An 18,756-nucleotide genomic window follows, 5' to 3' on the forward strand; every position below is an offset into this window, starting at 1 on the left:
TTCAATGCAATCCCCATCAAAATACCAATCCAATTCTTCAAAGAGTTAGACAGAACAATTTGCAAATTCATCTGGAATAACAAAAAACCCAGGATAGCTAAAACTATCCTCAACAATAAAAGGACTTCAGGGGAATCACTATCCCTGAACTCAAGCAGTATTACAGAGCAATAGTGAAAAAAACTGCATGGTATTGGTACAGAGACAGACAGATAGACCAATGGAATAGAATTGAAGACCCAGAAATGAACCCACACACCTATGGTCACTTGATTTTTTTGACAAAGGAGCCAAAATCCATCCAATGGAAAAAGATAGCATTTTCAGCAAATGGTGCTGGTTCAACTGAGGTCAACATGCAGAAGAATGCAGATCGATCCATGCTTATCACCCTGTACAAAGCTTAAGTCCAAGTGGATCAAGGACCTCCACATCAAACCAGACACACTCAAACTAATAGAAGAAAAAACTAGGGAAGCATCTGGAACACATGGGCACTGGAAAAATTTCCTGAACAAAACACCAATGGCTTATGCTCTAAGATCAAGAATGACAAATGGGATCTCATAAAACTACAAAGCTTCTGTAAGGCAAAGGACACTGTGGTCAGGACAAAAAGCAACCAACAGATTGGGAAAAAGATCTTTACCAATCCTACAACAGATAGAGGCCTTATATCCAAAATATACAAAGAACTCAAAAAGTTAGACCAAGAGGGAGACAAATAACCCTATTAAAATGGGGTTCAGAGCTAAACAAAGAATTCACAGCTGAGGAATGCCGAATGGCTGAGAAACACCTAAAGAAATGTTCAACATCTTTAGTCATCAGGGAAATGCAAATCAAAACAACCCTGAGATTTCACCTCACACCAGTGAGAATGGCTAAGATCAAAAACTCAGGTGACAGCAAATGCTGGCGAGGATGCAGAGAAAGAGGAACACTCCTCCATTGTTGGTGGGGTTGCAGACTGGTACAACCATTCTGGAAATCAGTCTGGAGGTTCCTCAGAAAATTGGACATTGAACTGCCTGAGGATCCAGCTATACCTCTCTTGGGCATATACCCAAAAGATGCCCCAACATATAAAAAAAACACGTGCTCCCCTATGTTCATCGCAGCCTTATTTATAATAGCCAGAAGCTGGAAAGAACCCAGATGCCCTTCAACAGAGGAATGGATACAGAAAATGTGGTACATATACACAATGGAATATTACTCAGCTATCAAAAACAATGACTTTATGAAATTCGTAGGCAAATGGTTGGAACTGGAAAATATCATCCTGAGTGAGGTAACCCAATCACAGAAAGACATACATGATATGCACTCATTGATAAGTGGCTATTAGCCCAAATGCCTGAATTACCCTAGATGCCTAGAACAAATGAAACTCAAGATGGATGATCAAAATGTGAATGCTTCACTCCTTCTTTAAAAGGGGAACAAGAATACCCTTGGCAGGGAAGAGAGAGGCAAAGATTAAAACAGAGACTGAAGGGACACCCATTCAGAGCCTGCCCCACATGTGGCCCATATATATACAGCCACCCAATTAGACAAGAAGGATGAAGCAAAGAAGTGCAGAAGTGCAGATCGCTCCTGAGAGACACAGCCAGAATACAGCAAATACAGAGGCGAATGCCAGCAGCAAACCACTGAACTGAGAATAGGACTCCAGTTGAAGGAATCAGAGAAAGAACTGGAAGAGCTTGAAGGGGCTCGAGACCCCATATGTACAACAATGCCAACCAACCAGAGCTTCCAGGGACTAAGCCACTACCTAAAGACTATACATGGACTGACCCTGGACTCTGACCTCATAGGTAGCAATGAATATCCTAGTAAGAGCACCAGTGGAAGGGGAAGCCCTGGGTCCTGCTAAGACTGAACCCCCAGTGAACTAGACTGTTGGGGGGAGGGCGGCAATGGGGGGAGGGTGGGGAGGGGAACACCCATGGAAGGGGAGGGGGGAGGGGGATGTTTGCCCGGAAACCGGGAAAGGGAATAACACTCGAAATGTATATAAGAAATATTCAAGTTAATAAAAAAAAAGAAATGCAAAAAAATCATATAAATGGTATTTTGTAGCAATGAAAGAATTATAATAGTAATCAAAAACAGAAAAACAGCTAGAAAATCTCCATACATTTGGAAAATACATAACATTCTTAATTTGAAGGTAAAAAGATAAATTAGGGTCTAGTTTGAATTGAATAAAAACAAAAACATAACCCATCAAAAAAAAAAAAAGAAAGACTTGGCCACTAGTATGACCTTCTGGTGATGGGGTCTTATACAAGGAAGCTATGTTGTCAGGAATATGACTTTAAAGCAGGTCTGGGACAGGTAGTGGTGGGCAGTACTTGGGAGGCAGAGGCAGGCAGATCTATGAGTTCAAGGCCAGGCTGGTCTAAAGCAGGTCTGGGATGTCAGTGTCTTTCCCTCACTTGGTTACCATGTGATATTTGGTGACATCAGAAACAATGTAGCCAAGTGGCTACTCACAGAACCTCTGAACACAGAGTCAAAATAGCTCTTTACTCTGAGTTGTTTCTCTTAGGTGCTTTTTCCTGGGGGTGCTGGAAGGGATGCTGGTTAACTACATCTCACCTTTGCAGTTGGTCCTAAGGATATTCTACATATATAAAATGATAGGTGTACTGACAGGACATTTAACTGATTGTGTTTGCAAAGACTGGAAACAATTTACATGTTCACCAACAGAAGACTGAATGAGAGAACGCAATGAGTGGTCTACCTTCTCTGATCATATGTGGGTGAGGAATACAATGAGGACCAGTAGAGGCTGGTACTTAACGATGCCAAGGCACCCATCATTTTAACCATGGCCTGTGCAAACAACAGCTCAATGAAAAAGGCATTAGACATTAGCAATAGACATTAGAAAACAAAGACATTCCATATGATTAAGTGTCATGAAATTTTTCTTTTTTGGGGGGGCATTCTTCACATTTCTGCAATCCCTGGACTATATTACCAAAGCCCACTTGACCCTTTGGCACATAGTGGGAATTCATTGGCACTTAGTGGGAATTCCATATGCTGACTTGTCTCTTCTCATTTGAAAACCCAGCTAGACTGAGTTAAGCGTTTCATGGACAGTCATTCTGTAACAGCTCTGAGTGTCCTCATCTGAGCACAGAGCTTCCAAGTGGAGCTGGGCGTGGTGGCGACACTGTAATCCCAGCACTTGAAATTGAGCACAAGGTGAGCCTGGGACACTGTTTCAAAACAAAGAATCAGGAAAAGCTCTGTGCTCAGTGAAGGGACGAAAAAAAAATGAAAGAAAAAGGCTTTATGCACTCCAGTTTAAGAGAACATATTATAACATGAAAATCACGTCATGCTTTAAATATGGGCATGAAACTGCCCACATCTGAGTATAAAGCTGTCATTAGGTACAGAGAAAGGGGGCAGCATGAAATAAAACAAAACAGCCTCCTCATGTAGTCTAGTAAAAGAGAGAGAGAGCACATTATCATGTGAGAAATCACTTAACCCCCCCCCCCTTTTCTTTTTTACAAACATGCACATAAAACAGGAAACAGAATAAGGAGTGAGCAGACTGTTAACAGCTGCTGAGACACCTCACGGTTTTGTATAATGGGAATGAGGTAAGTTTCATTCTATTCTGCCAGAATGCAGTCCTCTTCTCCTATGCTCATGGGGGTGACACAGATCTAACCTGGGCACCTCAGGGTTTTGGAGATTTTCCCTTTTCAGAGTTCTAAAGTCTCAAGGTGGGTAGATAGTGACAACATTGAGGACTAGGTACCAATTCTAGGACTTTACCCTTTCTGTGGTGGAGGTACTTGTGGTCCTTGAAGCCAGGACCTGTCTGCCACTGCTCAACCCACATCTTCAAAATTCTTTTTTTTTTTTTTTTTTTTTCCCGGAGCTGGGGACCGAACCCAGGGCCTTGCGCTTCCTAGGGAAGCGCTCTACCACTGAGCTAAATCCCCAACCCGACATCTTCAAATTTCACAGTTGACCCTTGAACTTGAAACAATTAGCTGAAACTTTATTGTCTCTGTCTTACCACACCCCAACACATATACACAAACATGCACAAGACACACACATGTATATCAACATGCACACAAACACGTACACATACATATACTGACACACACCCACACACAGGCACACCCACACACATTCTCACCCTGCTGCTCCCTTCGGCCCATGAAGGGGTATCTCTAGCATCTGGGGGTAGATTTCTTCATTAATTTCTAAGTATCATACCTCAGACACTGAGGTCTAGTTATTCCCAGACCTCCATACTCACACCATCAACCACAAACACTGCTTTCTTGGAGCACTGCTTTTCATTGTGCTTCAGGATTGTGAGTCAACTTAATCCCATAGGCCTTTGCTGGAGGGCCGGGGAATGGAAGCTGGGTTAGAGCTTGTCAAACTTCTTTCATCTTGCCCCACAGCAAGAAGTTTTTACACCGTGACAAGGTTGACACAAAAATATAGCTGATAAAATGGCTTACCACTAATGATGTGCTGAGGATTTTGAATAGTTGATTTTTATTAAGATAAGATTTGTGGTCTCTGTGCCCAAATCCCGTGGGGAAGAGAGCTGGACTTTCAGAAGTACAGACATTTTTGAGAGCTTAGAGAGGACAACTACTTCTCCTCACATTCCTGGCACAAGGGAAACTCACCTAGTGGCTTCTGTGCCCTCTGGGCACAGGAACCTAGTAGCAGTCAGGGGCAGAACCCTTCCAGTTTCTGCCTGCTCCCAGAGCTGAAAGCCAGTCACCAGGAGCACTGATACACCTGCGAGTAGAGGTGAGATCAACTCTTCTGTTCTGAGTGACCCACCTGGAGGCCTCAGGACACACAAATCCAGGAGCAGCCTGGGACAGGACCCTTTCAGTTGCTGCCTGTGCCCAGAACTGACCAGGTCCCATAGCTCTCTGTACCCAGATCCCTCTGAAAGAAAACAGGTCTACAGGAGGGCTGACATACAGGCTTATAGGAGGGTCAAGCCACTGTCAGAGACAGCAAGACCAGCTAACACCAGAGACAACCTCATGGCAAAAGGCAAGCACAGGAACCTAAGCAACAGAAACCAAGACTACTTGGCACCATCAGAGCCCAGTTTTCCCACAAAAGCAAATACTGAATATCCAAACACACCAGAAAAGCAAGATATAGATTTAAAAACCACATCTCATGATGATGATACAGGACTTTAGGAAGGACATAAATGACTCCCTTAAAGAAATACAGGATAGCATAGGTAAGCAAGTAGAAGCCCTTAAAGAGGAAACACGAAAATTCCTTATAGAATTATAGGAAAACACAACCAAACAGGTGAAGGAATTAAACAAAACCATCCAGGATTTAAAAATGGAAATAGAAACAATAAGGAAAGCACAAAGGGAGACAACCCTGAAGATAGAAAACCTAGGAAAGAGATCAGGAGTCATATATGCAAGCAAAACAAATGGAATACAAGAGATAGAAAAGAGAAACTGAGGGGCAGAAGATAACATAGAAAACACCGACACAATTGCCAAATATAATCTAAAACACAAAAAACTCTTAACCCAAAACATCCAGGAAATCCAGGACACAATGAGAAGATCAGACCTAAGGATAATGGGTATAGAAGAAAGCAAAGATTCCCAACTTAAAGGGCCAGTAAATAGCTTCAACAAAATTATAGAAGAAAACTTCCCTAACCTAAAGAAAGAGATGCCCATAAACATACACGAAGCATACAGAACTCCAAAATAGTCAAAACACCAAATGCACAAAACAAATAAAGAATATTAAAAGCAGTGAGGGAAAAAGGTCAAGTAACATTTAAGGCAGAGCTATCAGAATTACACCAGACTTTTCACCAGAGACTATGAAAGCCAGAAGATCCTCGGCAGATGTCATACATACCCTAAGAGAACACAAATACCAGCCCAGGCTACTATATCCAGCAAAACTCTCAATTAACATAGATGGAGAAACCAAGATATTTCATGACAAAACCAAATTTGCACAATATCTTTCCACAAATCCAGCTCTATAAAGGATAATAGATGGAAAACTCCAACACAAGGAAACTATACCCTAGAAAAAGCAAGAAAGTAATCTCCTTGCAACAAACCCAAAGAAGAGAGCCATACAAACATAATTCCACTTCTAACAACAAAAATAACAGGAAACAACAGTCACTATTCCTTAATATCTCTTAACATAAAAAGACATAGACTAACAGACTGGATACGTAAAGAGGATCCAGCATTTTGCTGCATGCAGGAAACACACCTTAATGACAAAGACAGACACTATCTCAGAGTCAAAGACTGGAAAATAATTTTCCAGGCAAATGGTGGCAAGAAACAAGCTGGAGTAGCTATTCTAATATAGAATACAATCGACCTTCAACCAAATATTATCAAAAGAGATAAGGAAGGACACTTCATATTCATCAAAGGAAAAATCCACCAAGATGAATTCTCAATCCTGAATATCTATGCTCCAAATGCAAGGGCACCTACATTCATAAAAGAAACCTTACTAAAGCTCAAAGCACACATTGCACCTCACACAATAATAGTGGGAGATTTCAACACCCCACTCTCAGCAATAGACAGATCATGGAAACAGAAACTAAACAGAGACATAGAGAAACTAACAGAAGTTATGAACCAAATGGACTTAACAGATATTCATAGAACATTTCATCCTGAAACAAAGAATATACCTTCTTCTCAGCACCTCATGATTTCTTCTCCAAAACTGACCACTTAATCAGTCACAAAACAGGCTTCAACAGACAGAAGATTGAAATAATCCCATGCATCCTATCAGATCACCATGGACTAAGACTGGTCTTCAATACCAACAAAAACAACAGAAAGAACACATGCACATGGAAGCTGAACAATGCTCTTCTCAATGATAACTTGGTGAAGGAAGAAATAAAGAAATTAAAGACTTTTTAGAATTTAAAGAAAATGAAGGCGCACCATACCCAAATTTATGGGACACAATGAAAGCAGTGCTGAGAGGAAAACTCATAGCTCTGAGTGCCTCCAAAAGAAACTGCAGAGAGCATACATTAGCAGTTTGACAGCACCCCTAAAAGCTCTAGAACAAAAAGTAACAAATACACCCAGGAGGAGTAGAAGCCAGGAAATAATCAAAATCAGGGCTGAAATCAACCAAGTAGAAACAAACAGGACTATACAAAGAATCAACAAAACCAGGAGCTGGTTTTTTGAAAAATAAACAAGATAGATAAACCCTTAGCCAGACGAACCAGAAGGCACAGAGACGGTATCCAAACTAACAAAATCAGAAATGAAAAGGGAAACATAACAACAGAATCTCAGGAAATTCAAAACATCATCAGATCCTACTACAAAAGCCTACATTCAACAAAACTGGAAAACCTGGATGAATTAGACAATTTTCTAGACAGATACCAGGTAACAAAGTTAAATCAGGAACAGATAAACCATCTAAACAGTACCATAACTCCTAAAGAAATAGAAGCAGTTATTAAAAGTTTCCCAACCAATAAAAGCCCAGAACCAGATGGGTTTAATGCAGAACACATGCTCCACTATGTTCATAGCAGCCTTATTTATAATAGCCAGAAGCTGGAAGGAACCCAGATGCCCTTCAACAGAGGAATGGATACAGAAAATGTGGTACATCTACACAATGGAATATTACCCAGATATCAAAAACAATGACTTTATGAAATTCATAGGCAGATGGATGGAATTAGAAAATATCATCCTGAGTGAGGTAACCCAATTTCAAAAAAGAAAAAACAAACAAACAAAAAAAACAAAAACACACACACACACACACACACACACAATGTATGCACTCACTGATAAGTGGATATTAGCCTAAAACTTGAATTACTCAAGATACAATCCACAGAGCACATGAAGGTCAAGAAGAAGGACAACCAAAGTACATATGCTCAAGTCCTTCTTAGAATGGAAACAAAAATATTCACAGTAGGAGACAAAGTTTGGAACAGAGACTGAAGGAAAGGCCATCCAGAGCCTGCCTCTCCTGGGGATCCAGCCCATATACATACAGCCACCAAACCCAGACAATATTGCTGATACCAAGAAGTGCATGCTCAGAAGAGCCTGATATAGCTGTCTCCTGAGAGGCTCTGCCAGAGCATAACAAGTACAGAGACAGATGCTCGCAACCACCCATTGAACTGAATACAGTGCGCCCAATGGAGGAGTTAGAGAAAGGGTTGAGGGAGCTGAAAGGGTTTGTGATCCCATAAGAACAACCAACCAGAGCTCCCAGGAATTAAATCATCATCCAAAGAGTACACATGGACTGACCTATGGCTCCAGCTGCATATGTATCAGAGGATGGTCTTGTTGGCCACTAGTGGGAGGAGAAGCCCTTGGTCCGCCAAGGCTAGATCCCCCTGTTTAGGGGAATGTCAGGGTGGGTAGGTTGGAAGGGGTTGTTGGGGAGGGGGAACACCTGAAATCTGAAGTAATTGCTTAATAATTACCAAGAGGATTTCTAATCCTTTGTTTAGTTTCTCTGAGAGGGTCACACAACGTCGCCCAGCTGTCCTTGGATTTGTGTCCCTGGGCTTCCTGAGTATTAATGCTATAGCATTATTTCACACGCCACTGTGCTTGACCAGGCTTCTAATCCTGTCATCCTATCTCCAAGTGAAACCTTTTCCTTAGGGGATTCATTCCAAAGTAGTCTGAGAGGCGTGATGTATGGTTTTTTCCGGTTTTGTTTTGGTGTGTGCAGACATGGCGCATGTATTCAACAAGTGTGTATTAAGGACTTGAATGGGGAACAAACATAATATAAGCATGGATCAAGAAGGGAGAGCTATCAATTCCATCTCAGGGTGCACTGAGGAGATGGATTGGGAATATTTGAGGGAGGCTGTGACAGCTATCATTTCTCCTGCACAAATGCTAGACTCTGTTTGTATGTTGGCCTCTGCAGACAGTGTGAGGAGATGCGCTTTCACATTTGTCAAGAATAAAGAAGACAGAGGGTGGGGGGGCAAAGAAGGAATCAAACGTAACATTTATGGGGAACTTATTTGTTAAGCATAGGTATCTTCTAGTTTAAGCCTCTTAATTCCTAAAAGTGTATATTCACATTCATATTTATTTTATCAAAGAAGGAACTGTTCACATGTCTCCTTCATTGTAGTTGTGTAGCAACTCATTGATCTTCCAGTTGAGACCAGGTTATACCTCCCCTAATTAGGTACCCAACTACAAACATTTTTTGCTATAGTTTTCTAGTTTGCCATTCATTTTGTCACTCTTCAGAACTTAGTTTCAGGAGGAGAGTCTTGGCTTCTCAAAGCCATGGTAAGATGGGGAGGCACTGGTCATGCAAGGGTCGAGTCCTTGCATCATAAGGGTGTAGAGGACAAGAAGGATCTGAGAGGCATAGTGAGTGTGAAAGATCCATGACAGTCACTGGAAAATTGTTCCCAGCTGCAAAGCAAGGCTGAGGGAAATACAGAGCTCCGAATCTGCTGAGCATGGAACATCGTGGACAGCTATCCAGAACTATCATGATGTAAATGAACCAAGGACAGCATGTGGAAGTGATTATGGCTTGGAAGACATCGGGCTGACCATTACTTGGAGCAAAGAGTGGATGTCAACTGGGAAGGAAATGTGTTTACTTTCCACTGTATGTGACCAGGAGACCAATTGGATGAGGTATGGCTAAGATTGGGGGTATACAGAGACCTTGCATAGGAAGCAGAGGTCAAAGAAGTTTTAAAATATATAGGAGATAGAGGATCTAAATTTAGAATATTGAAATATCAGAGATAATAGCCAAAGAAATAGAAATGTAATTCTAAAATAAGCCTAGCACGTTTTAGGCTGTGGTGGTGAGATCAAAAGCAAAACATGAGCCATTCGATGGCTTCTCCAGACACCAGCAACTGACAAGGATTTATGTAAAACTGAAGAAAAGAATGATGGTTAAAAAAAGATTTAAAATGAAGAGCCAAGCCCCAGAAACAAGAGGAAATGGAGTACTATCCTGTGCTGGATGCTTTTCTACTGTTCAATGTTCAAAATGAGCCAAAAACAAACAAACAAACAAACAAAAAAAGCAGAAATGCAATCACTCTTCTCTAGATAAGAAATACGGGACTTGGATTCCAAGTTCTCATAGCTGGTGGGCTTACCAAAGAGAACTAAGGTATACCAGAAGGACGCGATGACTTTAAGGATGCGATGTCAAGGTTCATGTGATGGGGTGGGAGAGAGAGCTCAGTGGATAAGAGCACTTGACATCAAGCATAAGGACTTGAGTCAGCACAGCACTCACGTGAAAATGCAGGCATGGGTGAGCAAGTTTGCAAACTCCAACTGTAGGAGCAGGGACAGATGTATTGCTGGGTTTTAAGTGTTTCCAGGTTCAGTAAGAGAACCTGTCTCAAGATGGCGGATAGAACAAGGAGAGCTGTTATCCTCCTTTGGCCTCCACAACACACCTGCAAAACACTCTCTCTCTCTCTCTCTCTCTCTCTCTCACACACACACACTCTCTCACACACACACACACACACACACACACACACACAGAGAGAGAGAGAGAGAGAGAGAGAGAGAGAGAGAGAGAGAGAGAGAGAGAGAGAGAGAGATAGATATTATATTCTGAGGCAGAACAGAATAGAACCAACCAAGAAGACTTACTCAGGGACCAGGTGCTCCAGGTGGACCCTGGAACATAATCACAAAACAAAACAAAGGAAACCAGTTAGTAAATATCTCAAAACTAGTAACTCTATGTTCATCAATCACAAACAGATATAAATATAAATTAACTCACAGGGGGTCCTGGTTGACCTCTTGGTCCTTGGGGACCCTAAAACAAATGAAGACAAAACACAATATGTAGATTACTTTAGATTTGGTATCAACCAAGATCCAACCTCTGCCATTGCCTGTTGATGCTGTACAGATCATGTGATTCACAATTGATTCTGTAATCAAACCTTTTACCCTTAACTATGACTCACAATTTTGAAAAACCTGGAAATTTAATTTGTGTGTGTGTGCGTGCGTGTGCACATGCGAGCATGCACACCTGCGTGGGTGGTGGGAAACTACATTTGCTCATAATAACAAATTAAAGAATGATGTAAGATCTATTTCTATTAGCACCCACCTAACCACCAAAGCAACTACCTGGCACGCCACTCCCTTCTCTACTAGGGATTTTTTTCTTCATCCCTCAGAGTTCAAGCGTTTTGGAAAGTACCTAAGGTTTGATAAAACGTCTGTTGCTTTTTACTTTTCTGGAACAAGAATATAGTGCCTGATACACACTAGATGCTCACTAACTCTCACACCATGATAGAAGAACATTAATTTAGAAAGTAGGAAGGCTGAATGGGTCCACCTTCGAAGCCAAAAGTTATGCTGATATTTTTCAAAATGCACCAACAGCAATCATCATTCATGCCTTGCACATCTGCTCAAAGTTAGTTTATTTGATGGTGAATTGAATTTTAACATCATACTGAGTCAGACTCAGATTATGGTTAGGAGATGGCCAAGGGACGAATCAATATCCAGCTGGTTTCAAATAATGTTGATACTGTAACTGGCTTCATACTCAGGAAGACCGTTGCTTAAGACCGTTAACCCTGGATTCATTGTGACAGCTAGAACAATAACCACAGTTCCTCAAGCAGCCTAGAGAACTCTCGCACGACGACTGATAGACATTTCATGGTTTGCAGGTCCGGGCTTACAAATTTGTTTTCTCTTTTAATGCATATAAATTTAATCAGAGAGCAATAAAAAACTGTCCTCAGGAGCTGTCTGCTAAGTCTCGGGAATGCCTGCATCACTAGCGACAGCCTAAGTTCAAATCATGCCGCGGCGAGAGTGAATTTGATCCGTTCCGAATCGACACTGCAGAAATGACAAACAGATGTACCGCTGAACCACTCAACATGTTCCTGACATTTACAAAGTCCCTTTGATGGTTCAGTACCAAACATCTATCCTATATTTGATCCTCAAAGCGGAATGTACCATAGAAAAATGAGCAAAGTCTTCCCACTGCTGACACTGTCAAATTCATTTCAGTTTGTTCCTCAGAGCAAGTCAGTCCACCACAAATACCATCCAATGAAATGCTTAACAGGCAACAAGAGAGGACAGGGCAACCTAACGCAACAATGGCATGAACCGGTCAAGCAAGCACATAAACAAACTGTGATTCCAACCGCATAATGTGTTATTAATTCTCTTATTCCTCCAGCTAACACCACTAAGAAGTTTATCTGCATTCTATCCACTGCAAACAGTACTTCAAGGATAAACTGTCACTTTCCTGAGGGCGACCACCTTCATGGAAGTGGTTGTGGTAATGGGTTGAGTATCTGGACAGAATGCCTTCATTCTCTTTGAACTATGCCAGGTTCTCTCTGTTCCATCCCATAATTTGCAGGACTCCCAGAGCAGTAACATAGCTCATCATCTGATTTAAGAAAACTAATGTGTGACCTTGACCTTGAATGTGAGTATGTGGTCTTTTCCTCGTGGAAATTGCGTATTTCCTTTCCCTTTTGTAAATGTGGTTGTCATTTATCTCAGGAGTTCTCTTAGGCTGCTTCCGGTTAGAGTGGCTTTTCCATTTAAACCTGGGGACTTCTGTTACAGGATGCCTATTTCTCTGTCGCCCAACTGTCACTACATGTTTCTCTTGTCCAGCAGTGACACCTGAGGAGTGTTTCTAGTCTTTGTCAGATATTTCTTTGGGGCTAAGGGGCAGATGGCTTCTCCTGGGAATCACTGGCTTGGAGGATTTAATTGTAAGTTTTCTCAATATTAAGTAAGGTTTATAAACATCAGTGGTGCTAAGATGAGATCGGTGGATTCAAAGGTTTAAAGTGTGAGGTCAAGTTAGGAATCTGTCCCTCGAGCCTCCCTGTGGCTGATCATGTCCTCTGCAGCTCCCTCATCCGGACACTCCTCATCCTTCAGTTGTCCAAGAGGCTCTGTGACTTGTGAGAAGGCACTGTGTGTGAGCGGGGAGGCTTAGGCTCTGATCTTTGTAAGTTACATGTTCTTGGGTGCACCCTACAGATTCAGGTCAGGATCTCATTTGAAAAACAAGAGGCTCAGTGAGCACGGCTTGTGTGGCCCGACTGAGAATTTAGCTTTCAGGCTGGAGATGTAGCTCACTGGCCGAGGACTTGCCTGGCATGATTAAAACTCAAGGTTTGAACACACGCTTGAGACACAGAGATACAGACAGACAATAGAGAGATGATGATAGATAGATAGATAGATAGATAGATAGATAGATAGATAGATAGGTAGGTAGGTAGGTAGAATAAGAATTGAGGTTTTTAAGCCTTTTTAAAAGAAAAAAAATCATCCTTCATCTTTTGTAACTGGAGAAATGTGTTACCCCCTACAAGTATGAGTTAAAAGTTTTCAATTTTGAAGTTTGTATAAGTGTAGGGGAATTTTAGTTGAATAAAAAATGTTGATTTATTTTTTTTTATTTGAATGAATTATATAATCTAGGAATAACCTATGCATCTATATATTTTAAATTCTTTCTTTTTAAATTTATGTATGTGTGCGTGTGCGTGTGTATGTGTGTGTGTGTGTGCGTGTGTGCAGCTGCTCATCAAGGCCAGAAGAGGGCGCTGCATCCCCTTTAACTGGAGTTACAGGTAGTTCTGACATGCTCAGATGCATAGGCACAAAGGGGTTTAAAGGCACAGAACAGAGTACCAGGAACAAGAACTGTAAGTGAGGAGGCTGCAGACAGAACAGGAGAGGGAGGCATCAGACTGCAGGGTCTCACACCGTAGCTCTTGCCTTGTCTTTACAGAACCTTCCAGGCCGGGCTCCTGCCTCCTTCAGCAGTGTGAGCGGCCCTTTCTCTGTACAGCTTCAGCTCTGTCTAGGTTTCATTTTGAAGGGAACGTCCTGCCTGGTCCCTAACTCGTTTATTCTAGATGCCATATTTTTATCAGAAATAATTACAGTCATACCCCGTTGAGCTTTCAATCTATCAGAGCAGATTGAAACACTTAAAACATCCCTGCATTATGACATTGCCGTGGGCTTTTGGGGTTTCCTGACCTCACAGAGGCTTCTGATCCAGCCACTGTACTTAGGATAGGCCAGACACGCAGAGCCAGAGAGCTATAGGGAGTGAGTTAACACCAAGCTCTGCTTTCCATTCCCATTTCTACTCATGAGAGAGACGACCCCTGTGTGCCTGCGATCTTGCTTCCCGATACATTGTCTGTTGGGAAAAAGTCTAAGGTCCTGTGTTCCCCTCTTCAGCTAATTAGCATAATTAATTCACTCCACGCCTACTGTCTCTTCATGGGGGATGCTTCAGTCTGGTCAACATGAATCTTCCTGTGGCAAAACCCGACCAAATGATGGGGCCTGTGGGAAACGGTGGATGTGTCCGTTTGCTTCTTTACTATCTATATACGCAGCCCACACTACCACTACGTATACTGAACAAATACACAGCAAAAATTCTATTGAAAAATGTGTGCCTGCCATCCCTGCCCTCAGGAGGGAGACTTTGAAGCTAGCCTGGGTGATATAGCCAGAGTCTGTCTTAGAACAGCACAGACAAGCTAAGGCTTTGAGTCTCCCTTGCAGGGTCATTAGGGCTGGGTGTAGCCTGTGTTCCTGACATGACCGGCAGGGCTGTTGTGGGCCCTGGAGAAGGCGCATCTCTTGGTGTACACAGTGATCTTGGGAGAATATGATGGGCAGGTCCCTAAGCACATGTAGGGCTCATCAGATCCCATCGTATTGTACCCTACGGGCTATTTCTTCTTCTCGACAGCTACAATTTGATTGCTTTTTTAGTTCCCAAGTATGGCGAATTTAACAGGATCTTTGACTCCCCGGGGATTATCTCAGAGAGATAAGGGATGAGGCAAGCACAAATTTCGTCATTTAGTTAAACTTACAGTTTCACCTCTAAAGCCCTTTTCACCTCTGGGTCCCTGAAAGAGAGGGAAAAGAGATGGTGATTCAGTGTTACGAGCCGTCGTGTGTTTGATATAACGGTTGCACTCAGAAACATGTCATCGTATACTGTTGTTTTATTATCCAGGAAGATTTGTTAATTCATAGATAGTCTAGATTTTCTAGTAATCAGAAATCCCCACAATACAAAACCAAGCAAACGACCTATACTGATTGTACCATACTGTACTATACCATACCATACTGTACTATACCATAGCATGCCATGCCATACTACGAACAACCTATACTGACGGACTGTGCTGTGTGCTTACCACTCCAAGCCCACCCACAGTGAACCTTCACCCACAGTGACGTCAGGACAGCTATCTGGCACTCCTCCACAGATGCATCTGGAAAGGAAATCCTTCCAATTTCTAAGTTCCGATACGTTCCTCTTTGCCTTTGAAATGCGTGTTTCTAGAGCAATTTCTTCGTTCTCTTTTGTTTTCTCTCCGTTCCCCTTTGATTTATTTATTGCGTGTGCTGAGGTGGGGCACGTGTGTGGGAGTGTGAGGATGGCCCCTCAGTGCTGCTCTCTTCCGCTGTGGGGTCTGGGGACTGAACTCGGACCGCCGGGTTTGCACTTCAAGTGCTTCTAGCTGTTCTGCACCTATTTCTTAGTGCGAGTCAGGAATAATTTTTTCATACCCAGATTTACAGATTCAAAGTTAAAATAAGTATCTGAAAAAAGTTCTCAGCCCTCTAGACACATATGATCCCAACACGTGAGCTGTACCTGAGTTTCCTACACCATTTTTTTTTTCTTTTTTTCGGAGCTGAGGACTGAACCCAGGGCCTTGCGCTTGCTAGGCAAGTGCTCTACCACTGAGCTAAATCCCCAACCCCTCCTACACCATTTTTAAAACTGATTTTTCTGCTCTTGTTCTACATCACGCTTTAACACATGGTGAGATGAGAGTCTAATATTTTTCAAGACCAATGAGATCCCAATGAATTTCATCTTCCTTCCCTGCCACCAGTACAGGAGTGGCCATGTGGCCAAAGGCCAGCTGATTATACATGAGAAATACCCAGCCTTAAGGGCGACTCTTGAGCACTCGTAAGTGACTAAATTAAGAAACTCACCAAGCGAGAAGTCTTTTGTCCTTACCCCTGTACTCACTGTACGTCAGTTTGGTCAGGATACCCACGACTGGCAGCAGTTTTGGTAATGATTAAATTCCAATATGCTTGCATACCTAATTTTGCCCTCTCTTCTGTTACATTGATCATCTCTTTTCACCACCTTGCATTCTCTTACTGTTCACCGTCCCCCCCTCCACCCACACTCATTTTCCCTCACAGTATTTTCGTGTGTGTGTGTGTGTGTGTGTGTGTGTGTGTGTGTGTGTGTGTGTGTGTGATCTTCAGATGACTATTTCTTATAATGGATTCTTCTTCTTAGAATGAAAAAAAAACAGAATATGGAAAATATTTGAAAAGAAATTTGATGTGCACGTCGAATAGCATAATGACCTTTAACAACTATGGCAGAAACAAAACACAGTGAGATATTTTCATTGAGACATCTCTTTATCACATTTTCCTTGACCAATAATGCTTCACATTTTTGACAGAGGAGAACAATCATTCCATAATCGGAACAGCGTGTGCTGCAGAAGCACCCACTGAACTATGAGAACTCTCCCACCTACGGTTTTATGTAGCTCTGAATAGAAAATGTTGGAAGCCAAGAGAATGAGTTACGCATTTTATTCCTTTTGGAAAGACTCCAGCAACTTTCATGGCAATTTCTCTAAATTTATCAAAGGGAAGAGCTCTCCTTAACACTTGAAACATTCCATTTTCAATTTTAAAATATGTCCGCACACAACACTTTCAAATAATTCACAATGTGGCCTCCTGGAAGGGAATGAGTCTTGGTTTTCCCAGGCTCCACCCTACTGTGTTCCTCTGTGTGCAATTTATCTGGGCTCTAATAGTCCCCAGGACTGTGTTTCAGTCATTGTCTTATTTCTTGGTTTTGCCTCACCCCTGGTACTGGTGCTATGCTGACTCTATGCCTACTCCAGACATGGCTGGGAAGGGTAGAGACATGAGCCGTGTAACTCACTGGGTCCCTTACCTTGGCAAATGTCATCCACTGAACAGAAATGACACCCACTCCACCCATGGATTTTATCAGTGTGAGAAATGTCAGAGGACACAAAGCAAAACAAAAGCCGCAGGGGTGACTAAAGCCTCTGGGAGAAGTTAGCCTTGCACATTTTCGAAGTCTTCTCACAGCGTAGCCTGCACTGAGATTGATCTCTGGGAAAGCATGACGCCTACTACTCCTTTCTGTATGTCTAACCTTCCATTATCCTGGTTTTCTCGTTCATTATCTTACTCTTTATAGCAGGTGTTTTCAATTTTTATTTATCTTTATTATTCTTTAATCTTTTTCTTACAGTCCAGTCATTATACCCCTCCCAGTCTGCCCCCTGACTGTTCCTCATCTCACATCTCCTCCCATGTTGCTTCTCAACCTGTGTGTTGCTACCCGTTTGGCCGCTGAACACCACAGCATGAGGAACTGTGTGAAAGGGTCACAGCATCAGGAAGGTTGAGAGCCACTGAAGTGAAGACTCAGATCTTGGTGATCAGGAGTCATTTCACTTTCTGTGTACTTTCCTTCATAACTCGACCCATGTTTACAGTTTTAGTGATCACTTCCGTGTTTACTAATTTACTACTCTCCTCCTCCCTGGCTCGGTTCATTTTTTTTTTCTCAAGTTCTAATGCCAACATCATTCAAAGCTGTTATTTTATGACCCCAAAGAATGGCCTCCCAGAAGAAAATGTGTATTTGCACATTTCAACCTCTGCTTCCCAAATGCCCTGGCTGATTCTTGATGGAGTATTCTAGAGTCAGGAATTTAGAAAAAGGATCGACAACAGCAACTACAGCAGCAGCAGCAGAATAAAAACTATGTTGTAACGAACTTACAGTTCCACCTGTTGGGCCTATTATCCCTTCTCTGCCAAGAGGGCCAGTGTTTCCCTGTTGGGGGGAAAGAAGGCAGTCAGTCTCAGTCGAAAAAGAAATCCATCGGAGTGATGTTTTTATATTATTCACATATCAGCCTACAGCATAGTATATTCTTAGCACACATTACAGTAGTTCTGACAGTACATGATGAAATTGTAATATTGCTATAGTTTCCAAGTTACTTCTAACTAATACAAATCGAAATTGAAGCCTTCCTGTGACGAGAAGTCCAAGGTTTTACTTTGTACGTGGAGCGCTACATAACGAATGACGCTGCTCTCCACAGGGGTTCTAGAGTAACGAACACATTTTCGAATGAGTTTTTGTATAAATGATGAAGGAATGGGTGCCTGGGTTACATGACACGGCAGAAAGGGAGTACAGGGCAGAACCAGAAGGGATCTCATGTGACCAACCACAATGCAGGTTTGTCTGTGAGACACTGTGGAACCGGACATGAAAGGTGCTTAACGTCTAATCTGTTGATTGTGAGGATGTCCCCGAGTGAGCTTGGTAGCGAGTAAATTCCTTTCTAAGTATGTATGTAGACTCATTTTTGAATGAATATAAAATGCACATTTTAGTTTTTTCTTCCTATCAAATGCTACTTCCACTTAAGTTGAGAGAAAGCTTCTCTCTCTCCTTGACGGTTAGGATGGACTATGCAACTGTAAATACCTGACGGGTTTTCTCTTTTCC

The 18,756-nt window shown here is 42.1% G+C and overlaps 1 protein-coding gene across 1 annotated transcript in view; it reads right to left on the minus strand.

The window, feature by feature from the left end:
* Col24a1 (collagen type XXIV alpha 1 chain) overlaps positions 1-18,756 on the minus strand; it is a 255,521-nt gene that overhangs the window by 22,781 nt on the left and 213,984 nt on the right. The window contains 4 exon segments of the mRNA XM_032897221.1: positions 10,728-10,754; positions 10,864-10,899; positions 15,005-15,040; positions 18,016-18,069. Coding sequence (XP_032753112.1) covers positions 10,728-10,754; positions 10,864-10,899; positions 15,005-15,040; positions 18,016-18,069 — 153 coding nt within the window.

Source organism: Rattus rattus, chromosome 3 (assembly GCF_011064425.1).
Source record: "Rattus rattus isolate New Zealand chromosome 3, Rrattus_CSIRO_v1, whole genome shotgun sequence".
NCBI classification, from domain to species: domain Eukaryota; kingdom Metazoa; phylum Chordata; class Mammalia; order Rodentia; family Muridae; genus Rattus; species Rattus rattus.